Genomic DNA, 27,713 nt, shown 5'->3' on the forward strand with positions numbered 1-27,713 from the left:
GCGAGAGCGCTTCTAGTGGCCGAACCTCGAGGCAGCCCGGAGGTTCTGGGGCGCAGGACTCGGTTCTTTGGCTCCAATGCCTCGTCCAATGTAAGATCGATGCTTAACAGACGCGTGGAGCCACAGCCCGGTCTCACCGCGAGCGCCCCAGTGCCGAACGGTGCGGCTGACGTCACTGCGCGCGCGCACTAGTCGTCACTGTCGGGGGGGTCAAGGGACGCGGAGAGGCCTGGGGGCGCGGAAACCAGCGAAAGGTGCGGGGCTTAGACGGCCAACCATTCACCACGCAGGTGTCACAGCATCGACCAATCAGAAGCGCCGGCTCCCACCACGGAGCTGACCGAGCCAATGGGAAGGCTCACCGTGCTGGCACTCGCGCCAATGGGGTCCCGCCCCCGCGCTGCTCACGCGGCTCCCGCCAGCAGGGGGCGCGCCCTCGGCGGCGGCGCCGGGGGCGGAACGGGGGGGGCGGTGACGCCGGTGACGCCGCCGCCGCCTTTGCGCGCACCGGTTCGTAGCTCCGCCTGCCGCGGCGCGGAAGGAGCAGGTAGGGGCTGCGCGGCCGCGGGGAACGGCCCGGGGCCCGCGGGGCCGCCGCTCCGGCGCGGGGCTCGGTGTCGGGCGCTGTCGGAGCTGCAGGGCGCGAACAAAGGCGGCGGCGCGGGGCGCGCTCGGCCCCGGGAGCGGGCGGCGGGGCAAACCCCGCCCGGTCCGAAGCACTCGGGGCCGCGGTCGCCGCGTACCGGCGGGTGTTTCTGCCGTCCCTGTTCTTACCGAGAGTCGTAACGGCGTCACGGGAAGTGAAATACGAAAACACCCGTAAGACTGCCAGCTGCGGTCGTCACAACCGAGTGCTGGAGCTCCTCTCGGTGTAAACTCTGGATAATCTGGGTCTGTTCATAAACCGCTCCTCCATCACTTTGAATTTTGTATCGGCTCTTTACTAAAATGCCCGAGGGAACCGTAAACCGAAGTCTTCCAGCCCTTCTCCGTAGTTTCGTAAGGAAATGATTTACAAAGCATCTTTGTTTTCTCCTGATTTCGGATTTAAAAAAATGTGGGAAAGCTATGAAAATAGGGATCAAACCTTGAACAATATCTTACTGTTTTGTGGGTAGGGAAGGAGTGGGTGGAGATGCACCCAGATGTGGAAGGTGGAACGACTGATGTTAAACTGTTGCTGTGTATTCCGTTTAGTTTTTTTCTTTATATGTTTCGTTTTGACAACTCTTAAGTTTGTTTCTCTTTATAGAAATAAAAAAACCACAACTGGGTTATGTCTGTGATGTAAAGTGACTTTTTCAGTTGACACAGCGGAATTGTGTGATTGTAACCAGAAGTATTAGATTAAGCAGATGAATTGAAATTAATTGAAACGCATGTCCTGTACTGGTTTCCCTGTTCCCCTCCGGCAATGTTATATGTTTGAAATGCCTTATGTAATGGCCAGGTGATGGATGAACATGAATATTGAATCTTCTGTGCCTTCGCTATCTGAGGAGGAATTTTGTTACAAAGGTTTTGTGTCAAGATCTCCGTTTTCCTTTCCTCATCTCGATGCCAGTCCAAGTCTCTTGAGCAGTCTGCAGTCTCTAAGGCATGCTTTGATTTGCACTGTAGTTTATTATCTGTAATTATTCGTTTAAGCTGTCAGATGATTAGGATAAGAACAAAATTCCTTTGATGCTTGATGTCCAGTTTGATCCTTGGCTGGGTTGGAACTTGCGGTAATTAAGATGTTTCTGTTAGTGACATCTCTCTAGAAAGCAGTTAGGGTATAGCTCCGGCTGTGCCTCTTCCTTTTCTCGCTTGTCTGTGTTGAGGTAGGGGCCTGCTTTCTTGTGCCCCTGAGGCAGGATTTAGACATGCATAGCTTTTTGGATCCAAATGCCTGAACACATTAGACTTGCTGCCACTGTTAGTGGTGTCAGCGTAGCAGCAGAGAAAGGCTTCTGCTCCTTACAGGAGAAAGGGGTTTATACTGCCTGCCTTGTAGTCATGTATTCACTCCTACTGTTCCGTTTCAGTCTTCCCCATTCTCTTTGCAGTATTGTCTTTATTCTAGGACCCAGGGTGTAACCTCTCTTTTATGGAGGACAGTTTTCCTATATGGAAAGGCTGGTGAACTGTTTATATTTTCAGTCTATACACAGACTTCTGGTTTTACAGCTTTTGATTGCTGATCAAAGTTTTGACATATGATGCTGTAGATGATGAGTTAATTTTTGACTGAGTTTATTTAACATTTTAAGTTTGTTACCTTCTCTCCTGCCTGTGTCACAAAGAGGTGGAGAAGGCTGTTGCTGGAATGCAAAAGGAGGTCTCTTTGCTAAGTGGGCTTTTCACTAGACTTGCATCCCAGTCCAGGTTTGTAGTTGAGCTGAACCACTGAGGCTGGCAGAGATCTATCAGCAGCAATCATGATAAAATTTTCAGTGTGCTTTTATTGTATGAAGATCTAACTAGAGATTCCTGTAACTCCGTAATTGCATTAATAGGGAACTCGGTGATGCATAGCAAGAAGATACGATTCTTTATCTTAAAAGAACACTTCTATAGCTTTTAAGTTTTAGCACTGTGGAGGAAGTGTGGTGAGAACCACTGGCTTCCAGTTCTTTTCAGCATGTAGACCTGAAAGTGTAGTGAATGCTTATTTGAAGTACTTTGCAATAGGTGGAGCCATTAATGCCAATAATGAACAATAACAGAGCTGTTTGGTCATGTGAAGATCATTAATTCCCCATTGCAGTAGTTCTGGTCCTCACATAATGTTGTATATTTTGCTTTTTATTCTCCATTCATCTCTAAATAAGCTGGTGGCACAACTGCATGCAGGAGGAGAGAGGATTAGTCTTGCCCAGTTCCTGACCCTTCAGGACCAAAGTTTTGACTGGGAGAACTTGTATGCATGGCAAACTGGGGATTTAGTAAATTGAGCTTGTATTGTTCATGTAGCAGCAGTTGTAGAAATTTATTTAATACAGGAATCAGTTCTGCCTATGACCTTAATTACTGACACATTAGACTCTTTTTGAATGACGTACTACTTTCTTTTCCTCTCCTTTAGCTTGTGTTTTTCAGTGAATTGTACAAAGAGTAAAGTATAGGCTTTGCTTTTTCAGTAGTAGTTACAAGCAACAAAGCAACATTTTAACTTTTTAATTGCCTGTACCTTTGTGTATTTGCATGGAATTTTGTCTGTGCAGATGGGGGAGAAAAGCTATGCTACATAGGTGTTTTTTTAAAAACTGTGAAAGTGGATAGATGACATTAGAAGTCCAGACACAATTGCTATTTGCCTTGTATGAGTCTAATATGATCCTGATTTCTCAAGGAGATCTAAGAATAATTTGGATGGGAGAGGTGCTTTTTGAAACAGTTTAAAATCCCCTGTAAAATCATCAAATACTGGGGCAATGTATGTTAAGGAAGGATAATTTTTGCCTGAACATTTTATGGATGCAGATGAGTAAGTAGGAAAAAAATAGAAAACTGCTTTGAATAATAAATTACACTCATGTGTTCATCGCTTGCTAGCTGTTCTTTTGTCATGCCAGCTTGTAATATTTCCTTTAACTTTCTTGTTATGCAGAAATTGGATCTGTGCATCCTCAAGTTTCAATATATCATATCATTCATTCATTTAGTATTTATGCTGGAGGTGGTAAATAAGTGCAGCTATTACTGCATCACACTTTTTTCATCTCTTCGCAAGTTGTTGATGTGGAGCATTGGGGTTGCTTAAAATTAGTAGAGTAAAGCTGATCTTAATACTTGCTCAGATCTTGACATATGCAGGACTCTTATGTTGGCAAGATATTACTTTGTAAGCTGTTAATTCCAGGGACTAAAATATGTTTTACATAGCTTATTTTGGGGGAAAGCATATGCTGACATTGCTACTGTCTTTAGTTAGTGTGAGAATTTCTTATTTGAACTAGCCCTTGTTTATATTTTAAAACCTAAACCATGGAAGAGTAAATAAAGTATATTAATATCCAATAAATTTCCTTTTGGCTTTTATATTTAGATTTCTTCATAGTTATGGTATTGCTATTCATTAAAACATTTATCTTATAACAAAAGTCTTTCATGTAAGCCCTCAAAACACGGTAGGTATTACTGACTTACGGAGAAAAAGGTGATGCATAAAATAACATGAAAAAAATATTTTAAAAGGTATTTGTGGTTATTTTCTCTCTGGAGAGGAGATTACTAGTGCTATTTATAAGCCTAAACAGTGACAATTGAACAATTCACGTCAGCAGCCTATTGTAGCTGCCCATGATATTTATTTACAGACTGATGATAGTAGGGGTCGCAGCAGGAAAGGAGGTGCAACGGGGACCTAGGAGTGCTTCCATTCTTTTGCTTAGTGTCCTTAAGAAAACTATGCAGTTTCTTGTGCTGGTTTTAGCAATGTGTTGCAATAGGACTAAGTCTTAATGACTTGAAATGGTATGGACTTCATGTGTTTGTTTAAGATGCTTTGGAAAGGTTTGTATACATTATTAGAGCTGAAAGTTCTTCAGATTGTTTCATTATTCCAAATCCTTTGGAGAAAGGAGGTTGTCTTCTCCAGCCAGTTTCTCTTCTCAGTTGGGATTTTGTTGAGTTTGCTGGGAGTTATTTTGTTTTATTTGACTTTGAAATGGTAACGGCACAAAATACTGGCTTCTTTCAGCTGAGTTTCAAGACTAATGGAAATGTACTGCATGCAGTTTGAGGTTTGTTTTTTTTTAAACTGTAAGTTCCTACAAAAAGTAATTTTCTTCACAAAACTTACATAGTTCCTCAAGTTAAAAGCCTTTTCTGAATTTCAGTATTTTCAGGGTAAAACTTTGATGTGCTGATCTTTTTTTTGTGAAAATAAGTTGTGTTCTTATGTTGCAGTTTGTCCCAACTGTATGCAGCTGTGAAACCATGCTTCAAACAGCCTTATCTTGAAGGTTATACAGATTGTTTTAGCCTGCTTAACATGAATGTTTGTAAATCCAGCAAATGAAAGACATGAAGAAAAAAAGAAAATTGCTCAATCAGACTGCTTCAATTGATTTAAATATCAAGTTGGTGATGTGGAATTACATTAAAGTATTTCAGTTTTTCAAACGAAGTAGATAGTATTTGCTACTGGTAAAGTTTTTCCCTTGGTCAACTGGTATATATTATTAAGGCAGTAGTATTTTGCTTCTAATTACACCTTACTGGCTGGGTGATGATGAAAGACTGTAGAATTAGACTTAACGGTAGTTTTTTAGTCATTTTGGGTTTTATTCGTAAATATCCCAAGGTTTATTGGGAGTTTATTTCTGCCTCAACAAACAAAGAGTATAAAGCTATTTAAGAGGAACTGTATGGAACCTTAGCTTGATTCAGTAGTGATGCAGGCAAGGCTGTGCTTGTAGTTTGGTTTTGTTTCGCTGACGTGACTGCATATCTAGAGTAAATAAGTGGAAAGCGAAAGTTAAAGAAAAAATTGGAAGAAAGGTTTTCTGTAGAGGTGTTGTGTAATGGGGCACTGACAGAGAGGGTGGTGGTTCTGACCTGAGGCTTCTACCGAGATGGCTGTGGGCGATTCAGTCTTTCTTCAGAGCGCATGCCCTGAAGCTGTGGTGCCCTGTTGTCTTCGTGTGGTGAACTTGATGTTGATGTGAGGTTGGATCCTTCTGGTCCAAATGCAAACTGCTACATACTAACAGCCACTTATCTGTCTTCCTTTTTGAGGAGTGGCATCTCTGAAAAGTGGATGTTCAGGATAACATGTCCAATGTGTCGGAAGAGAGAAGCACTAGACAACAGGACATTAAGAAAGGACTCCAGTTTATAGAGTATGGTTTTGTGGTTTTATTCTTGTATTCTTTTGTGTGTGTATATATGAGATATATAGCTCTGGGAAAGTCCTTTTAATATCACACCACTGGAGGCAGGAGGAGGACCTGTGTTTCACGTCAGAATACTTGTAACGCTAACATGGAAATGGAGAGCAGTCTTAAAGAAAAATAGAAGCCCTCTTTATTCTCAAACAGAGCAGATTGAAGGTGGGAGGGTATTCCTTTTCTGCCTTTTAGAAAAATCTGCATTGAATTTTTGTGGTGTGTGGAAAATGTTGATAGCCTGAAAATTCACCTTATACTTACGGACAGCTACACCTAAGACTAGATTGCTACTGAGAGGGGTGGGTTTGCTCTCCACTACCAAAATGTTTCAGCTCTCTGCAGCTAAAATTTAATTTAATAAAAAATCATCTTAGTAATTGTGTGAAATTCTTCTCTAGGAGATCCCAGCTAGCTCAGAATCCTTGTGAAATTTCATGCTAGTTGACTGCTTGCATAAGGCTTTGTTTTTGAAACAGGAAAACTACGCTTTTAAAAATGCAGAAGCAGTTTCCTAGATAACTGTATAGCAAGGGAAAGGGTTCCTATTTTTCTTCCTGAAAAGTTGGAAGTAAACACCTCTGTTCTGTGCTACAGAATCTCTGTTGTGTGTCTTACAAAAGAGCTCTTAAAATTCCCGTAGTGTCATTGGCATGACTTAATTAAAATTGATGTGTTCTTTTGACAGATAATTTGTCTTTTTATAATACTTACAAGGAAATTGGCATTCTCCTCCTGTATTATCTGGTTCTGCATAGTGGAGGAGCGGAAGGAAGTTGTTTTTAAACAAACAACGTTGAAGTTTTAAACTCGAAGGATTCCAAACGTTAATGCATTTTGAATGTCAGAGTTAAGACTGTCTTTAAATGAAAATGAGTCATTACTAAAAGAAAACACACTTGTTCAATCAAACTCATTACAGCACTCTCACCTTGTTTAGTGTAGGCAATAGACAATATTTAGAGATTTGCCTGCTGCAGCGAGTGAGACTGCTTTTAGTAAGAACCGATATGTGTAATGTTTATAACAATATTGATAATTTCTTCTTGTAGATCTACTTTGCCCTATCCAGGGACGCAAGAACAATATGAGGTAATGAAATTAGTTTTGCATTTCCAGAAGGGTTTTCAACACGGACTTATCTTATTATATTTATCCTTGGTTTTAATCATCGTCTAAATAATGGTACAGTATGAGTGTTAATTTACGATGTCTTAGTATTGGAACTAGAGGACTGCTTACATTGTGGTGCAAGTGTTCCCATACTTGGATGCCCAGAATTCACTCCTATAGCAATTCAGATGATCTCTTTCTGTACTGGTTTTAGGGATGAATTCAGGGCATTTATTGGATAAAACAACGTGCTATTCTGAGTAAAGATTAGAGTAGCAGAGCAAAAGTGAGATAAAAGGACCTCAGTCACATAAATCTTCATAACGTTTTGGTTTTGTACATGGTATGATTTTGCATAATTTTTAACTTACATTTTCAGACTCATCTGAAAATGCATTTTTATCCAGCAGCAGGTGTTTTCGTTTGAGAACGTATTAGGTAAAAATGCAATTGTTCACATTTTAGTTTAGAAAAGAATCTTCTGCTCGGCAAAAGCAGCCTTTGTGTACCACCAGTTCGCCAGTTGCTATGGCTGCTGTTTGCTAAAAGAATGTAGGGAACATAGATAGGGAGATTATATATGCCTTTATGTTACTTATACAAAGTAATTCTTTTATAAGTAGTTCAGCCTCTTTCATTTATATGTTTCGTGGTGTTAAATATTAGAGATTGTCTCAGAAAGGAAAATCCCAATATATAAAAAAATTTTGCATTTCGTTTTGATTCTGTGAAACTACAAGTATAATTTTTCTGTTTAATAATTTATGTGTAAGTATGGAAAATAAACAGTGCAACTGCTGTTGATGAGTGTTTCTTTGCTTTGTTCCAGTTATTTATACAAGAGCTCGTTAGAAATCTTTTTAATGAAGGGAATGATGTATATCGAGAAGGTGATTGGAGAGGATCACTGAGTCACTATACAGAAGCTATAAACATCGCTAATTATGCTAATTCTGAAGAAATCCAAGTTTCTGATGACATTTTAGAGAAGCTGCACGTGAACAGGATAGCATGCTTTTCAAATATGGTAAGCTTCTGCTTAAACTGTATGGTTTCTCAAGAACAGTGTGCTAACGGTGGGAAGACGTGGAAGGTTTCCTAGTGAGTGAAAAACTGTTGGTGTTGCTTTGAGAAGGGGCATGTTTCAAATCATCATTTTGGAGTATTCTTTAATCTCTTCTTTTTACATATATCATCACTGAAATATTTTCAGTTACTAGTACTAGATATTAACCTAGAAGAGCCTTACTAGATATTAGCCTAGAAGAGGCTTGGCAGCTGATGGAACAATGTTTTTATCCATTTATACTGCTCATTGCACCACAGTCTGCAGCTTTCTTTGTGGAATAAGATGGCTCTTGTGAAAGAGCTGGATTGTCCTCATAACGATTATTGGATTTTACATGAATGATGACCCTGCTTCTTTTTAGTTGGAAGTTGGTGACCTAGCAAAAATTGCACATGCAGCGTGCAGTGGATTTGGCGAATGTTTTTCAGTGTTTCAATACCTTCATCGAATATGGTTTAAATTAGGTATTTCAATGAGAATAGTTCTGATTTGTGCTTTTTTTTTTTTCTTTTTCCTCCTCATAGGGTTTGCATGACAAAGTTCTGGAAGACTGTGAGATAGCATTAAGATTGAATGAAAACAATTTCAGAGCCCTCTATCGAAAAGCAAAAGCTTTGAACGAGCTAGGAAGTTATAAGAAGGCTTATGATGCTGTAGCAAAATGTTCTCTTGCTGTGCCACAGGTAGGTGAATTATATATCGATAACTTTTAAAGATTTAATATAGAAAACGTCTACTTTCATCAAGACCATTTGTATTTTTTGGTTGATGTGTTTTTTTAGTGTAGCAAAGTATTTTTTATTCCTCTTAAGAATTATTTTTTTTTTGTGGAAGTGAAGACTGATAGCAGAGATCACAGTCCCCAAGCTGTTTATTGTGTTAACTTTCAGCCAAAGAAATAGTCCCTGTGCAGTGGGGGTCAAGTACCATAAGTGTTTGCAGTAAACACTTGAACTATTGAATTAATTGTTTAAAATTATCTAGTGAGAATTATGACATAAAGAGAAAAATGCCCTTAATTATAACTTGCATTGTTGGTTCTTTTGATAACTGTGTTTTAGCTTTCCAAGCGTTTAGTAACATTCTTAGCTGTGCATTGTCCTCCATCTGAATCACGTACTCTGCACCTCTTATCTTAGGCTATATCTGTATTAGCAAGCAGTGTGTAGCATAATAGGAGAGGATCTGTAGGCTGAAATGCTGGTCCTGAGGATCTGATTTCCATGGTGTTTGTGGGGGTTTGTTTTTGTTTTTTTTTAAAAAAGAGTCAGAGTGCATCAAGTGCACTGCTGCAGTCCTTTCGATTTAATTTCATCCAAAATGAATCTAATTTGGCTCTCTGAGATGACGTGAACTAAAATGTGGTGAGGATGATTAATAAGAGATCTCACTTCAGAAATGCATTCCTGATTTGAACTAAAATGCTGATGGAGACTTCACATGACTTACTCAAAATAAGCCGCTCACAGGACAGAATAGGGAGTTGCATTTTTTTTGCCTCTCTGCATCAAATTTACAGTGAAATGGATAGAGCACTGTTGAGTATACTTTTCTTCTTGATCCAGCTAAGGTTTTATTCGTGTTTCCAGAGACACAAGCAGTTCATTCCGAAGTATAACTTGGGACTTTGGATCCTTGCTTTGCACATCTTGATCTGAATGCTTTTGTTTAAGGTTTATATGCCTTTATATAAAGTTTTATAAATAAATTTTTCTAGCTGTAGGACGCATTCTGAAAACTAAGTCTTAAAATAACTTAAATGGATAGCTATTCTAAATATAGGATAGAATGAAATATACCCAGGTTTTTAACTCAGTTTTTTCTAGTTGTGTGATGCGGTTACTGCCAAAACACGGAATTCCCATTAAATATTAAGCAGTGTTATATGGTAGCTGACATTATGGCAATCAGAAATGGGCCTCTCAACTTGTGTATAAAACACAACAACAAAGAAACCTCATCCCCTCAAAAACCAGACACCTTCCCCAAATAAACAAAAATACCCACAAAAACTCTGACTTCTCTGGTTTTAGAAAAATCTGTACATTAAATTTAAGTCAATGGAAGAGAAAGATACTGCTTATTTTCTGGCTTTTTAAGAAAATTCCAAATATTGGAGTAACTTTGGTTGAGGGTGGCTGTATTTTTCAGCATTATCTTGCAGTCCCATATGTTCGTAAAAGAATAAAGATGTATTATGAGACATCCTGCACGTAGGGATCTTTTAGAACATAGGCTAGGTTGTAAACAGATGTCTTGACTAGGTGAAAATACATGTGAATGATGAAATTTTATTTGTCTTTTAGGATGAAAGTGTGATTAAGCTTACCCAAGATCTAGCTCAAAAACTAGGGTTAAAAATAAGGAAAGCCTATGTAAGAGCAAAGGTAAGATTTCATTTTACCATTTTACACCTGAAGTTTCCCTTTCTTAATGCAAAATTTCTATTTAATAAAGGTATCTTTCCTTTGCAGCCACCCTCCTCAAATTTGGTTTCTAGTGATGTATCAATTCAGGTAAGGTTTTGTATGTCCCAAGTCCAAGCTGACTTTAAATAATAAAGAATGATTATTTTGTGATTTCACCATGATGAAGTGAAAATGGTGTAATTGACATGTTGTACAAGTTGCTGTTATTTTGGACTTCAGGGTTCTGTTGATCTTTGTGTTCAGTTTTGCTATATATTTACTACAGACTAGGATATAAGGTTATAATTGAAGTTATCTTTGTACAATAAAGGTTAGCTAAATCATTAAATCCAGCGCAATAAATATATTTACTTTGAATTTCATGAGGCAAGGGCATAGTTAATGTGCTTATTTATTTATTTTATTTGGTTGGCAGTTATTAAAGTGAAGGGTGCTGGATAAAATCCCTTTTAATTTATGCATTTATCCAAATTCGACCTTCACAAGCAGCTTAACTTGCATTTATCTCGCTATTTGTAATGTGTCGGAATAGCAGTAATGGACAGGAGTTAATCTTTATCCGAGACTTTTTTCACAGGAATATAGACAATTTAGCTGTAAATGGATGGGGCAACTTAGGAACAGCTCTTTTGATATACTGTTTGGACTCTTTCATTCCCTGAAATATCACGCTCTCTTTGGTTGTTTGGTTGCAGATTTTTAGTGATAGTGTGAGTGGATTTAGGTCTGCAGGTGGATGCTTTATCTAAAAAATTATTTTGCCTTTAAATTCTATTAGACTTCATAAATTTCAGATTTTATAAAACATAAATTTGAGGACTTGCATTCATAGTCTGTAGATACATATTTGAAGATTTTTAATGGCTCTTCTGCAAAGTGCTGAGAGGTATTTTTTCTCACTTACAGAATTCTTCTTCTTCTTCTATAGAAGATATTGAGTTAGGTGAGTCTTGTGTTACAATCTTAATGCTAGGAAGCTAGACATGCCATGCATATCTCATATTTGTTGTGAAATTTCTTACAAAAATTCATCTTGTCATTTGAAAGTTCTGGTAAGAAGTCTAATCTCTTTCTCTCTATAAAACCATGTGTTTATTCTTTTGGTCTCCTCAACTTGATGTGATTGTAAGTGTTCCTGTTATGTTTTTCTCATACCGTTCTCTTTAACTTAGAAAAATAAGGATTGAAAAATACGCCAAAGATTTAGTAAAGTATCAGGTCTGTAACTTTGCTGTCTTTTTAATTAATATGTAAGCACTGAGATACAGGGAAACATGGGCTGGAAGTCAGTGGCAGCTGGAAATATTTAATGTGGTTTTGTTTAAACATTCTTTGAGTTCCTCCACTCTCTCACCCCACATTGTCAGGGTAAAAGTTATGCAAGATATTTTTACATCTTTGAACAAAAGTTCCAGTCACGCCCATCTTCTGTGTTTCAGATTTATCTGACCAGAAGGAAGAGATTGTTTCTGCTGCTTCTTCGTCAGATTTTGTTTCTGAAGTGACTAAAGTGTCATCAGTACCTGTACCATCTTTATCTTCCGTTATGCCTCTTCCAGTGGAAAAGGTGTCTTTGCCTTCTGCAATGTTGGCAAATGGAGGCACTGTTTCTTTCTCTATGCCAGAAGCATGTTTGGATTGTGGAGATGGAGATATAATTATTGGCGAAGAACTTGATGAATTACTTGATTCTGTGCCTGATCCAGATGAAAGTGTAATGGTAAGGCTTGTTTGTGTTCTTTCTCAAAAGTTTATTTTTATGAGTGCGATCTTCTGTTTTTATTGAGTGGACTAGTAGTGAAATGCAAGTTAACTTTCTTGGCTATGTTGAACTGTGTTGTAGATCATTAGGTTGATTTTCTGAGGTGCAGATTGTTGCAAATGTGGCTGTAAAGATACCAGCAGAGTTTCAAGGACAATTACATTGGTTTTGGGTATTGGAAGACCGGAGAGATATTGCTGGGGAGGGATAATACTTCAGAAATCCTGCTATGCTACAACCAATACCTTCCCAGTGGAGGGATACTGCTTCCAGGAAGTACTATGAAAAGTGAAGTAGACACCTGAAGTTTGGGCCGATGTTTTGGTATTGGGGTTTGTTTTGGTTTGGTTTTTTTTTTAATGCGAGTAATCCCTCTCAGAACCAGAGTATGTTGGTGCCTACCCTGTAGCTGTGGAAACTATAGTTAAGCTTATGCTAATAGCTTTGCAGGGCAGTAGTATTTGCACTGTGATCTTCTTGTGCATTCACTAGTATCTCTGCAATCAGAGCTTTGTGCAGATCTGCCTTCTGGATAACCAGTAGTTAGCCCATCATGAATCTAAATTTTCATTAGAGAAATATAAGCACATGAAAAGTTGATCTTAACTACACCATCATTCCAGAGCTAGAACAGACTGTGAAGTTTATGGAGTTCCTCAACTGTTAGTCAAAATGAGAGCTTTGATTGGCAAGCGGAAATGTCTGGAATTATTAGCAAGGTTACTGACACTCTGCCGTGGCCTTGCCAGTTGTTTGGAGCCCCTAGTGTTGCAATGTTAAATGAGACTATGGAGTACTTAATTCTTCAGTTGGTAGTGATTTTTAATTTCTTATTCAGCTGTGGATACAGTTCTAAACCTTTAAATTGAAAGTGCTGAGGCTTCTAGTTTTCTGGTTTATGCACTGTAAATGTATTTTGGAAATGTAGAAAATTATTATTTTTAAGAGGTCCTGGGAAGTTCCCTGTATTCGTCAGGCAGTTGGACTGGATGACTGTTGAAGGGCTATTCCTATTCTAAGTTTGCCAGTGAGGAACGGAGGGAATTTTATATTGGCCAGACTGTGCAGACCACTTTGATGAACCTCCAGACAAAGGGGGGCTTCCTTGGGGCAGCAAGGAGGAGGAAGGGAAACTCCCCCACTTGATAACATCCTTAACAGAGGCATACAGGAGGATATGTTGTTCTCCATGGGGGGAAGAAAGGTGATCTGGCCTTTGCAGAAGGTGGTGTCACTTTATTATATCTGAGGATTTATTTAAAAGCTAACTTTTAAATTTTTCCTGTACTGCAATTTGAATTATGTTCTCTTTATTTAAAAAAAATAGTGTAGATTTCTGACTTTCTGCTCTTCCCTGTTGTCTTAAGTTTTTAACATAATTTGGAAATTCAGTTCTGATCTGGACTCATAAAAAGATTCAAATCTGATAATAAGTAAATAAACTTCTGGTGATGGTGAACCTTTAAAGGGTTGATTCGTATATAATTCTTTGCACTAGGATATTGTCCAGGGTTTGATTACTGTGGCTCTCTGCATACTGTTGCTCTGTACAGCACTGTAGTTCTGCAGTGTGCCTTTTATTGTTGTTTTTCAGTAAGTTTATAAAAACTTTGCAAAAAAAATTGATAAAAGTATTATTGTTGCAGATTGTGTTCTTGGGAGTTTTTTTTGCTGTGTGTGAATATTCTTTTAAAATTTCTTTTTTTCCAGCAAACTACAGGAGGCAGAGGACCTATTCCTGCTGGAAGTGTAGCTTCTAGCGTACCTTTCTCTGCCTCTTTGTTGGGGACACTGCCTGTTAGTGCGGGATTTGTTTCTTCACCTTCTCTCTCAGAAATCTTTTCACAGCCTTTGGCTTCTTCACTGGAAAATTTTTGCTCACCATTAAGTACCTTTTCAATCAGTGACCCAAAAAGAGGTAAGAAATGAGTCTTAATATTTAACCTTTTATGATGAGAGTTGTGCACGAGCCAAATGGTTTGTTATAACAAATGAGTTTTCACGACTTCTTCAGTAACACTTCCATAACATTTGATCTGTGCCTATGGTTTTTGAAAGTATTAGTAATCAGTGTTGGTTGTACACAAGAATTTATAAATAAAACTTTTGTTTACTTGGGGTCTGAATAAGCAGCACTAAGCTCCCTCTGTTCAATTTCTCTGTGTTGATTGTGTTTTGCTGCAGGTCAGTAAGTGTAAAGAGGGAACCATGTTCCTTCAAATTGATTTATTTTTTTTAACAAAGATTCTTACCAGCTTACATAGTTTCTGATGATTTGGCAATAAACAAGAATTCTAAAATGCTAATATAACTGTCTACTCTGAAAAGACCAGTGTTACGTGTTTGGCTCTGAACTCTAGGGACTGTAATTATGTAGTGAAATTGGGTATGTCAAATAACAATATAAATAGCCAGTGAGCTGGAAAAGATAAAATTAAGTGTTGTTTCTACCAGTGTAACAGGAGTGTGCCTTCTTTAGAACAAAGTCAAATTTACAAAATAAAATTAAAAATCCTCTTACCCCTTTTTCATCTCCTCATTTTTGATGGTCAGGTATTGCTTACGTAGCTACCCTTTTTGTCCTGCATGAGTATCTTCCTGTTGCTTAAGCGTATGCCTGTGAAGCAACTGCTGATGTTAATCAGGTGGTGATATAGTGATATTGAAGATGATTACCTAGTTATTTTTCAGCCCAGATGTCTACAAGGGACTTTTACGTAATTGGGAAAAATAAGCATAGCAAAGAAAAAAACTTTGGTGACTGTCAAAACCCAAACCTTTGATGATTCTACTTCTTAGGAATAACCAATTTTTTTTGCATAGAATGTTGTGGGGAACTGAAACAATTAAAACTTCTTTGCACTCCTTTAGAACTCTCAAGTTCATCTTCCAGGGATGGAACACCAACACTTAGCAGCAATAATTCCCCATTGTTTGTGAGTATTTTTCATGTTTGCTTTCATACCAGTTCAAATGTTACTGCCTTGAAGGTTTAACAGATCTTAATTTTTGCAGTAGAAGTTTCTAGTTGTAAAAAATGACTGGTTTACCATTCAATATGATTCTGGCTTGAAAAACAGTTGTACAGTAGCTCACAGCAACAGTAATTGAACACAAGCAAAAATTTACAAAGATTGTTTTATACATGCAAACTTCGCTGGCGTAGGCGTGTTTCCATTCTGAGGAACCTGCTGTAAAATACTGTGGAGTTGTAAAATAGCCAGTCCAAGAGAGAAAATCTGTTATGATCTGAGTGCCAAACTTTAGGAATCCTGGAGAACTGGTATAGTACAGGAACAGCTGAGATTGCCTTGTGTCAGAGAATCTCTCTGGTCACGGTATGCTAGTCATGCTGTGTGTTTTCAGTCATGCTGATGGGCATTGATTATGTGGGGATAAGGGCAGCATGAAGGACAGTGGCCTCTTGAGCTGGGATGGAGTAAAATTACACTGGAAAGCAGGGTTGTTCTTCCTGAACCTGGCTGGGTCATCGTATGCTTTAGTGTGTGCTGTCTATACGGCTTTTGTAAATTCTCTGTGTTCCCTTCTTAGACACGTGGTTAAGATTGTGTTATGGTTTTATTGTGTATAGTCTGTCTTATGCTTAGAAGAATGATTTCAGTAAATTAAATTTTACTTGCAGATAAATTAAATTATATGGATAGAGTAAAATATGTTTTCTTCCAACAGATAAATGGCCCTAGTAGTTTATTTGCGTCGGAAAATTACATGGGAATTGCAGGCCAAAGTAGAAACGACTTTTCAAATGTTTTTAGCAGTGCAACTGCTAATATACCTGTATCTTCAGCATTGGTGGGAAGAAACCCATTAGAAGGCACACATGAACTGAGACAGGCCTGCCAGTTATGCTTTATCAAAAAAGGTAAGGGACTTTTGGACTCAGTTGGGTTCATTTTTAAAAAATTAAGAAGCAGACGTTTAAAATTTCAGTGTTCATAAGTTAAAATACTGTTGGCTTCTCAACAATATTAATACCGACTTGTTCTTTGCAGCTGTAGTGTGATTTTACAATTAAGGAACTGGTAAAGTGTTTCAACAACTCTTTTATCTTCTTCTGCTTATCTTTATTTCTTGCCCTAATAGATTCCCGATTCCTAAAACCACCACAAAGCACTACACGCCTTCTGCAGCCTGTGGGTTTACTATGTAAGGTCTTTACATTCTGTATTCACTTTCCTCCCAGCCGCCAGGGTACTCTGAAGAATGACACCTTTGCTCAAGACTAAAAAAAACTTGCAATACTGTCTCTGATTGGCCATGGGGAATTGAACTGCAGTTCAAAGTACCTGGTAACCTCCACATCCCATCTGCTTTATTGTTCTTTCAAACTAATTCTGAATTGTAATCCTGAGGCTTACAAACCTTAGTAATAATTAACTCCACTGTATTGACTCAAAGGATCTTAACCAGCATTGGGCTTTAATATAACTAATCTTTTAGGTCTGAGCTGTTGCTGTTATACAGAGCCATATTCTAGAGGCAATAATTTCTATTAAGACTAATCTTAAAAATAAACGTGTTTCAAGTTATAGGTGTCATTGGTATTGATAATACTAATAAAGAATTGTATCGAGACATTTAGGGGATGACATAGTTTTAAGAACTCTTATGTTAGTTTCAAAATTATTCGTACAAGAAAAATCCATGTTGTTTTTGAAAAACCGTAGAACGCGTTTTGTTAAAAACAGGAGCTGTCAAATACTGGTGGAAGTACTTAGCATGTTTCTAGCTTCATTTTTTGTATCAAAGCATCTATTTATTGTTTCTTTGCATCTCTGTCAAAGCCTTTGTCTCCTGCTTTTACTGCCTGCTCGTGAAATTGTACTGTTCATCGGCTCTTTGTTCAGGGAAACTGGGTCACACTCTTAGCTTTTTAGACCCTTAAATAGCAAAATACACTGAGCATTGTTCATCTTCAGACTCTTTCCCCGATTTCTTCATTTTGGTGGTGATGTAATCTTCACTTTAGTATCATCCTAGAAACAGTTTCAAGTTCGGCATATTTTTGCTTCCAAAATCATGAAGTTCTGCAATTGGCATTTATATTTTTGATGTGTAGTTCTTGCCCAGTATGTTTTCTCTCTGTACTTAAGTAACTGTTCTAATACAATAAAAGTTGAAGGTTAAGAGAACCATTTACCGATCCTTGGAATCCATCTGCATTGACCTGTTATAAGTAAGCAATTAAAGTTTTAAATGAGTGGAAACATATGCTTTGAAGTTTGAAAAGTAGCAATTTATTGGTGTCCTCAAATTATATGAAGGTTGTAACACAGCATCCCTCCCCAAACAACTTGCTTTTTTAGCTCGCTGAGACTGGTCATTTTGTAAGTATGCAGGTTTTTTCCTGTTCTGCTCAACGTGGTTGTTAATGATTTTTGGTTCTTCAGAGCTGCTGGTGAAAGTAGGAACACTATACGGTGTATTCATTTACTTAGCTTTTGGGCTTATGTGCTAGTCTGTGTATGGAAGTGTTAAAAGTATGCTGCAATTTATGCAAATATAAGCAATTTTCTATGATTGTTTCAGGTCCCAAATTACTGGATTACGCTTACCATCCCAATTTAGAACATAAATGTAAGAAGGATATTCTAATTGGCAGAATAAAAAACTCTGAAGATAAATCGTGGAAAAAAATACGTCCAAGACCAACAAAGACACAGTATGTGGGACCATATTATATATGTAAAGGTATGTGTTACAGATAATACAGTGTTTAAAAACAACATTCAAAGTAATAATAGTTTAGCTTTTCCACAGTGAAGTATAGAATGAGTTTATATTCTTGCTCATGGGAGGTGGGGAAGGAGGTTCACTAGGTGGTTCAAAGGCTGTAAGGAGAGCCATATTTTGATCATTAGTGTAATTATTTAGAGGATATGCACTCTACTTCTATACATCATAAATAATTTTGCTTCAGAGTGCTGGGCTATTACTATCCAAAACAAAACAAAAAAGCATTCTGGTTAGACTTTTATGGTATGAACCTCTGCTTGTGATGTAAACAAGGTGACTTATGGATTAATTAACAGCTATATTTAAGCAAAGGGTATTCCGGGTTCTCAGCATTTTTGCCTTAGACTAGAAAAGAAGACTTGCTGGAGGTGTGATCAGCCTTTATGAGGAGTTGTACATTTTCTGCAAGTCTTTCAACATAAGGTTTTGCTTCTGCCTGCTAGGCTGAAGTGACCCATTTACGACAGTTGTAGCTTCTTTTATTTCAAATAAAAGTTTTGCAAAAGCAGTGTCATAGTCAATATTATTATTTCAGATGTTGCTGCTGAAGAGGAATGCAGATATCCAGGTCACTGTACGTTTGCGTATTGTCAAGAGGAGATTGATGTGTGGACGCTGGAGCGCAAAGGAGCCTTTAGTCGAGAAACTCTTTTTGGAGGAAATGGAAAGATCAATTTGACTGTTTCTCGACTTCTTCAAGAACATCATGGATTATTTATGTTTCTTTGTGAGGTGCTGCTTTACTTCTAATGACACAATAAAAGTGATAGTAGATAGTAACATGACTTGGAAAGAAAGGCTTTGGTTAATGTGTGAGTGTTTTGTAAATTTTGAAATGCACGTGCGTAATCTGACTAGCATTAGGCTTTAAGGTGGGGTGTATTTTTGAATGTATAAAACACATACTCTAATAACCTAATTTTGTATTCCAGAAATGTTTTGATCACAAACCCAGAATAATAAGCAAAAGGAACAAGGATAACTCGTCATCTTGTTCTCACCCTGCTATGCATGACTTTGAAGATAACAAGTATGTCTGAAATACCATCTCTGTATGTTTCAAATTAAGAGCAAAGGTTTCAGGACATTTTTTAATATTGACTTTCATCTCTTACCTGTTGATTAACTTTTATTCTTTGCTAACTGACTGTTATGCTTTGGCAGTGAGACAAACGTACTGAACAAGGATTGTCTCATATAACTAAAATCTAAGTGGACCGTTGCTTTACAATGCCTTCAAAATTCGCGGTATCCACCCTCACATTTGAATCCTACTGGTTTGGTGTCAGTTTGTTAATAGCTTATCTACTTGGTGAGCTGCACTGATGTAAATAGATGTGTGATGTGAATATAGGAATTTCTAAGTTTCTTCATTCTGTTTTGCTTATTTTGCTGTAGTGTTAACTCAATTAAGAACAATTTTACCTTTGTTATGGTGTCTGAAATAGACCATAGTCCTTATTAATTCAATTGATTAAAATAGTGTGAGGGAAGTGTCTTTATTCTTTGAAAGATAACAAAAACTTCTTAGTGGTAATAGTGTTAAATAAGTTTTGGAAAACTAACAGACATTTTTATATGATGGAAACTTAAGTGGGAGCATTTTAATTGCTTTGTTTGTAACCCAGTTCCCCATACTGAGGAAACTCTACAGCTATAAGATCTAGGCTTTTACTGTCACACATCAACTCTTTCTTTAATGGTGCTCTACAAAAGAAAAAGTACTTGTGTCCGTAATTAGGTCAGGATATATACTTGAAAGTAGACACGATATACTTTTGCTCTCGGAAATGTGTGATCCAGTTGGATTGAATTCAGTAATGCTCTGCAGAAGAGAGACCTCTGGATTTCACAAGAGTACTGTTTTGTGATGCTAGTTTACTCAGCCTGCAAAGGATAATTAGATTCTATTTACTTCTGTAAACTTTTTTTAGTGTTAAAAAGGCATAAGCTGAGGAATGGCTATTTTACATGGTTTTCCACATGTGAACAAGTCATTTTAAGGAATATCTGAAATGGACTGTTTTAAAAAACAGGTGCCTTGTCCACATTTTGCGAGAAACTATGGTGAAATATTCCAAAATCCGCCCTTTTCAAGTTCGATGTCAGCTTGACCTGTGCAGACATGAGGTACATTATGGCTGCTTACGAGAGGATAAATGCTTTTATGCTCACAGTCTGGTAGAGCTTAAAGTCTGGATAATGCAAAAGGAAACAGGTATGTCTGCTAAAGTACTTGCTTTACTCTTCGTTGTAATCAATGTTTTAACTCCCCTCTGAAATTAGCAACTTGACATCAGTACATTCACTGCAAATTTGCTGGAATCTTTCATACAGCATATTCACTAATCAGTAATGTAAATATGATGGAAAGTATTGAGTAAGCTACCAGCTATTCAAAATTAGCAAGTTCTTTATGATAAAAGCTGTCAAAACTGCTTATTATCATCAGACCTTTTTTTCTCAAAATAAAACTAGAAGTCTTGAGCAGATATTAAATCCAAGCCAAATGAGATTTGTTTTATTTTGAAAATGTCAAAGTTTGGAAGATTGTGATCAAATTTCTTTTTTGCAGAGCAGTGAAAGAAAAGCCTAAAATGTTTAATTTATGCCATTACTTCTTTCCACCCCCAGCAGAAGAAGTTTTTTTCCACAGTGAAACCTAATGTTTAAATAAATACTCAAATATGCATCTTAACTTTTTTGAGCGATCTATAATTAAAAAAAACTTTCATGTTTGCTTTTCAATGTGATGACCTGTACAATATTTCTGTTTTGGAGGCCCGCATGAAATACTCTAGTGCATATTTGTGTGTATGTGTGGATGGATGTTGACGTATATCCATACCTGCACACTTGTGTGTGTATATGTATACAATATATAAAAAGAAAAATAGATAAAAGCTCCAGTTTGAGCATATCTGAAATTCAAAACCAGTCATAAGTGCTCAAGAACTTTTCTCCCTTCCTTTACAGGTATTTCACATGATACTATCGTTCAAGAATCAAAGAAATACTGGCAGAACATGGAAGCTAGTGCACATGGATCACAGGTATTTTTGTCTTCCCTTTAACCTAATTCTACTTTGATAATTCTTTTGCTATACGTAGCGTGTTTTAGAAATTACTTTTTTAATACTCTCTTCAAATACTCTCTTAAGCTGTAGGCTTTCTTCAGTTTGCTTCACTTAAATGCTAAAATACGTGTTTGGCTTCTATGCAGTGCCTTTTTTTGCTTTGCTTATTCTGTCATAGGTGGAACATAAACCCTAAATATAATTTCAAAGTCAGCTGCCATAGGGCATGTTTTCCTTACATAGGACTATTATGTGTTTAGTTTGTATATATTATCACAACTTCTGAGTACATGTGTCTATATCAGAAATAAGTTAAACATGCGTCTGTTAAGAAATGTCTAGTTTAAATTAGAAGCTAAACTATTACAAGGCGTGCTATCTAACATCTGCTTCTGGGCATGCGTGATACATTTGTCGTAGAGGGTAATTCATAATTACGTATGGATTTCTTTGCAGATATAAAGTACCTTTTATTGTTGTTGTTATTTTTTTTGGCTTTAAGATCCTTGGGAACCAAATGAAATATGGATCACTTAATTTGAAGATGAAGTTTGTTTGTGGTCAGTGCTGGAGAAATGGTCAAGTTAATGAGCCAGACAGAAACAGAAAATACTGTAGTGCTAAGGCAAGACACCCGTAAGTAAGACCTAACAGTGAAAATTTACCTTTCTGTCAACCATTTAAAACCTCTTTTGGGCAGCTTTGTTACTGAATACAAGGAATTATAAAACCATACTGAAGCAGAACATAATCATCTCTTTGTAGTGTGTTAATAATTTGTAATGAGAAACACTTCAGCGGCTGTTTGTTTTGGGTTTTTTTAATTATCAGTTATGGTAAAGACTCTAGTAAAATTTATTTAAATCTCAACTATATGATGAAAGCTTCATGAAGGACCTTTCTGGGCTTTCATGTTTCTGCTTCTGTGCACATGGTTTGTCTTTTTTTAGTAGTATTTTCTTTCATTGACTGAATCTGTTTTTCAGATGGACCAAAGATCGCCGTGTGGTGCTAGTAATGTCTAATGAACGTAAAAAGTGGATGACCATTCGTCCTCTTCCTGCGAAGAAACAAGTGCCTCTGCAATTTGATGTACGTTAATCTAAAATTAAGATTTTAATTATGAAAATAGGGTAACTGGAAAATACTTGTAATTGAGTTGGTTTCATTGGTTTCGCAGAAATTCCCATGGGAGGAGTTGGTGAGAATGTTAAGTGTTCTACAGAGTTCAGCCTTAGAAGGGCACTGATCTCATGTGTTTTTCCTGAAGACCCCTCTTATCAGTGGATTGGTGGAAGTTAATAATTTAAGTGATTTAACTAAGTTCTTAGTATTCCCAGTAAATATTTCAGAAATAGTTCAAACATATCTGTGGTTTAAACATAGTTTAAACATATCTAGCTACAAAGATGAGCTTTTTATAAACATGTCTTTCATTTGTTTTTTTTTTTTTTTTAATGTGATATTGAATCATAGAAAATCATAGAATAGTTCGAGTTGGAAGGGACCTTAAAGCCCATCCAGCTCCAACCCCCTGCCATGGGCAGGGACACCTCCCACTGGATCAGGGCCCAAGGCCCATCCAGTCTGGCCTTGGACACCTCCAGGGATGGGGCAGCCACAGCTTCGCTGAGCAACCTGGGCCAGGGCCTCACCGCTCTCGTGGTGAAGGAATTCTTCCTTATGTCCAGTCTAAATCTGCCCCTCTCCAGTTTACACCCAACGCCCCTTGTCCTGTCACTACAAGCCTTTGTAAAAAAGTATACAAAACGCTGAGTGAGGAAACACTAGCCAAGACTGGAAAAAACATTCTCTACTATCATCCATTTTACTTTATATTCATAAGGATTTTTTTATTCACTTTCTAGTTGTGCAATCATATTGCTTCAGGCAAGAAATGTCAGTATGATGGAAACTGCTCATTTGCTCACAGTCCTGAGGAGAGAGAGATGTGGACCTATATGAAGGAGAATAGCAGTAAGTAGAAGAGTAAATCTAACATGTTGTATATCTAACTGTTCCGCTTTTCATTCTTGTTTCTTAATTACATTTTAACTCGCTTTCTTTTACTCCCTTTTGTAGTAAACCTTGCAGATGCCTTTTTTTTTTTTTTCCTTGACTTTGAATAAGCCCAGACTGGGTATCCAAAGCCAGCATTAAATAAAAATAGCTATATTATGTATTTGTTTCTTGATGTGGTTTTTTTAACATTAGTTTATATCGTTTTTTTAGATGTCTTATAAATAATAAATTGATCCATGCAGCAGTATTGTTTATATTCTGTATTATTATTTGTACTCCACTGCCACGTGCACATGGTAGGGTTCTGCTGATAACACATGGGGGCAAGCTATTTCATAAGAATTTCTCATACCCTCCCAGTGTATTTACTGGAAATTAGTATTCACTTTCTGTTGTTGAGCTGTTATCATATTAGTGTTACTGGGGAGTAATAGTCAAAAATCAGAAGTAATAAATGACATAAATTATGATACTATGGTCTGCAAGAAAGCAAACTAAATTTTCTAAAAACTGTAGCACGCTTTCTGTTAGTACTTTGAAAGTCAGATACTGATACACACCTGCACAGTTGTTATCAGTACTTTGTGTGCCTGTTCAGATAATCTGTGTAGCACCTTACTTGTCCCCCAGATAGGCAGCAATGGGTTTTGGTAAGTAGCCAGAGATTCGTGGCACTCTTGGCTCTTCTCCCTGAACTGTAACTGTCTACATGTGTCCTTCCTTCTTCCTTCTTACAGTAGGTGGGGACTGAATTATGCTTGCAGACTCAGTCATGTATCTAGTATTCTCAAACTCTTGCTTAAATTGCTAATTACTTATTTTAGCTTCTGCTCTCATTAGTTCAAGACTTGGAGCAGTTGTATGACATATGGCTAAAAAGTCAAAAACCAGAAAAAGGAGATGATACAGCTGCTCAGGGAAACAAAGAAAATGGGAAGCAAATCCACATGCCAACTGACTATGCTGAAGTTACAGTAAGTAATCACAGGTGTAATTCTACACTCACACGTGGTTTGGGTTTTTTTGTTGTTGGATTTTTTTGCTTTTTTTGTTTTCTCCCTCCCCAGTCTGTAACATACATGGATGTCTTTTTTTTTTTCGGTGCTTCCTTGGCACGTAGATAGCTGTGATAAATGCAGGCTTAAACTGACACTGTAAAGCACTTCCTCGGAATCCTTTAAAGTCAGTGGAGATCATAAACTTAAGGTGATTATTTAACTAACTGTATCTGCTTGGGTGAACAACAATTTACAGGCCAGTGTACATTCAAAATGTATTAGGAGCAGTTCGGTGCTTACAGTATTGAATTCTCAATGTTTTGTTGTCAAATTCCTTGTAAACCAGGTGGATTTTCACTGTTGGATGTGTGGGAAGAACTGTAATAGTGAAAAGCAATGGCAAGGTCACATTTCTTCTGAAAAGCATAAAGAGAAGGTTTTTCACACTGAGGATGATCAAAACTGCTGGCAGTATCGCTTTCCAACTGGATATTTTAGCATTTGTGATAGGTATGTGTTTTTTAATATGTCAAAAATGCTCAAAAATGACAGTTCATAGTGTAAACAATTAAGGCGGTTGTTAGTTTTGACACACAGCGTTTGTAGTATTTCTTGCTTTGCATACATCTTTCAAAAAGAAATTAAGTAATTAACAGTATTTTAACATATACTGTTAGAACTCAGGGAGTGACAAAGTGCCTGATTGGGGAACTAAATTAACTGCTTGTGTGATGTTAATAAAGAGTTGCAAGTTTATTGTAGCTGCATGAAATATTGTTGGTATTATTACAAGTTGACTTGGGCATCTCCTTATCAATTACCTGTGGAACACAAGAACAGTACCTAGATGGACAGTGATATTGGAGCTTTAAGGCAAGTCCTAATGATGTCAAAACAAATTTTTTATTTTTTAATTTTTACTGTAAATCATTTATGAAAGTGTGGAAGAGAACTTCCGAGACCTGTTGATTTTTCCCTAGCATTGGTCATATATTTTGCTGCTCCTTTTCATTCTGACATGCAGCCTGTTACCTCTCTGCAGTAGAGGTTTTGCAAAACTGTTTGAAGTTCTTTCCATTGCTGGAATCTTCTTGGAAAGCTAATAACTTTGGAATCTGCGTTCTGGAGTTAAAGATTCAGATCACTGGTACAGATACCTTTTGTTACGCCGTTTCAAGTTAGAGATTGAATGCCTTGGAGATCTCAGAGTTAGCATCATCTTACTTAAAAAGTAAATACTCATCAAATTATTTCATTTTGTCCTTAATACGTTAGAGTATTTAAAAAACATGACCAGAAGAAAATTCCTAGCTATGACAGTGATTATGATAATCCTATGAAAACACTGTTTGAAATCTGTCTTAACAGATATATGGCTGGTACTTGCACTGAAGGGAACAACTGTAAATTTGCCCATGGAAATGCTGAACTCCATGAGTGGGAAGAACGAAGACAAGTTTTAAGAATGAAGCTCAGCAAAGCAAGAAAAGATCACTTGATTGCTCCCAGTGATAATGACTTTGGAAAATATAGTTTTTTGTTTAAAGATTTAAACTAATACTGAGATGACACATACATGTTATCAGGTGGAAGCATAAACCAGAAAATTTGACAATAATAAAAAGCATGTGACAGAAAAGCTGCAGGTTCTCTGCTTTTATTGGCAAATATTGTTCCTCCTGAACAGCAAAATATAGTAGATTTAGGGGGATTGAGCAGACCTGTCTATGCTCTCATGAAACAGAACGGTGATTAAAAAAAATCTGAGGTATTATGTGCTTACTCACCTTCTGTTGGACAGAAAGTTAGGAAATAGAAGAGGGGGAAGAGAGGTTATAATGTCTAGCAAGCCCCCTAGTATCAGTCCTTCAGCTGAAAAACTTTTAACGTATCAAGGTATTACAAAACTGTGTTACGGGCTAAGAAGAAAATGATGGATGAAAATTCTTCAGATCTTTTAATGGAGAGGATTTGTTTAAAACAAAGTTTGCTACTTATCTATATGTAGGTTGCTAAAAAGGATTTTCTTATCAAAGATTTTAAACAAAATAACCATTTAACAGCAATATATGTTGAATGGGTATTTTCTCTATTTGTATGTTTCAATATAATTTACTGAAAAAGGATCTTGGGAAGAAAAAATGTATTAATTTTTGAAAATGAAGTAGTGAAAATTCTGTTTCTTGGTCTTTGCTGTTTAAATGATTTTGAAAGATTACACTTGTATGTCAGTATTGTGTATTATTGTATGGACTAATATTGCCTGTAATAAAGAGAACTTTACACAAAGCTGTTTTCTGCATGTAGCCTCTCAGGATTGAGATTTTGTAAAAAAAACCAATGATTTGCCTCTTAGCAAAAGCTTGAGCACCTGTAGCTAAAATTGTGATAAGTTGGTATTTGTGTCTCCAGCTGCTTGTTAGCGGTTTTCTGTATTGTCGTTAATTCTTTGCATCACTGAAACAACAAAAATGACCAATCTAACTCTGGAAGCAGACAGGCTGTGTTTTCAGCCCTGTGACTGGCACCCTCTCAGCTGCTGAGTGAGTGTTTTTTCTAGTTGCATTTCCTGCAGACCACAGGAAATGGAAAACCCTTCCTGGCTGAGGTGATTTCTGACTGACGTGCCTTCCGGCTTGACAGTGGCTGTAGCTTCTGTTGCATTTTGGCTTCTCTGCAGATTGTGCTTTCTTTGTAAGTTCACTTAATTTTTGGTTGTTTTCTTTTTTTTACCCTAAGCTGCTTTCAGTCATTCATTCAAAACAGGTAAAACTAAGTTTCTCTCCCCCCCCTCCATGGTCTGCTTCTCCCTCCTCCTGTATTTTTCTCTGTTACTGGCTGACCTTATGTCATTAGAAGAGCTTTAAGAATGAGACTGGTAGTTTGAATGTAGTCATAGGCCATCTGTCGTGTATGTAAGAGGTGTTGAACCAAAGTTCAAAGCGATGCCCATGCACACAGCAAGCCTGGAGGCCGCGTCCCTTTCCGTTCACAAAATACAAGCACAACGCGTGTGAGAACATGGGCTGATACTTTGGCCAAGGCTCCGGGAGCACCTTCCAGGCTGGGCTGAGGTACATCGAGCTGGCGTGTGGTGGATGCACCAAGTTAGCTTGGTGCAGGAAATGTCACCTGATTATTTACATTGTTTGTAACGCACTGAGCTTGAACTGGGGGCGACGAGCACTTGTTTCTGTGATAAAGCCTGACTGTATCGTGTGCCTTTCGGAATTGTTTTCTGAATTCTAATGCTGTCATTGTTCAGTGTAAGTGCTCTGTACATATTGGAACTAACTCTAGACAGTACTAAACATGTAATCCTGTTCCCTACGGATGGTGTGGAATCTTTCATGACTCGTGTGGGGGCTGCTGGGGAGCTGCTGCTGGAGGGGCTCCCACAGAAAGAGGGGCTCCCGTGAGACCATTCACTCTGTCTGTGGTAGGGGGGAGGCGAGCAAAGGGATTCCTCCTGTGTTTTTACCACAGTGGGATGGGGAGGGGGCTTGGCTGGCACTCCCCTCAAAGCTTGGTTTCCCGTGTGAGAAACACTCACTGGTAAAATATCGCAAAGGACAAAGTCTTCTAAGCAAAGGCAATATTTTTGTTTTACAAT

At 37.7% G+C, this 27,713-nt stretch overlaps 1 protein-coding gene across 1 annotated transcript; it reads left to right on the forward strand.

Moving 5' to 3' along the window:
* Positions 1 to 526: 526 nt before the first annotated feature.
* On the forward strand, positions 527 to 27,422 carry ZC3H7A (zinc finger CCCH-type containing 7A). The gene is made up of 23 exons (XM_054080678.1): positions 527 to 999; positions 5,725 to 5,828; positions 6,926 to 6,965; positions 7,816 to 8,013; positions 8,580 to 8,738; positions 10,362 to 10,442; positions 10,530 to 10,571; positions 11,391 to 11,427; positions 11,924 to 12,204; positions 13,957 to 14,164; positions 15,118 to 15,182; positions 15,937 to 16,129; positions 17,797 to 17,958; positions 18,539 to 18,735; positions 18,936 to 19,033; positions 20,040 to 20,221; positions 20,980 to 21,056; positions 21,583 to 21,716; positions 22,067 to 22,172; positions 22,949 to 23,057; positions 23,943 to 24,076; positions 24,447 to 24,610; positions 25,469 to 27,422. The coding sequence occupies exons 2-23, from the start codon at positions 5,761 to 5,763 to the stop codon at positions 25,656 to 25,658; spliced, it is 2,925 nt and encodes a 974-aa protein (XP_053936653.1). The 5' UTR covers positions 527 to 999; positions 5,725 to 5,760; the 3' UTR covers positions 25,659 to 27,422.
* Positions 27,423 to 27,713: the final 291 nt, after the last annotated feature.

The sequence above is a fragment of the Cuculus canorus genome, chromosome 15 (assembly GCF_017976375.1).
Source record: "Cuculus canorus isolate bCucCan1 chromosome 15, bCucCan1.pri, whole genome shotgun sequence".
Taxonomy (NCBI): domain Eukaryota; kingdom Metazoa; phylum Chordata; class Aves; order Cuculiformes; family Cuculidae; genus Cuculus; species Cuculus canorus.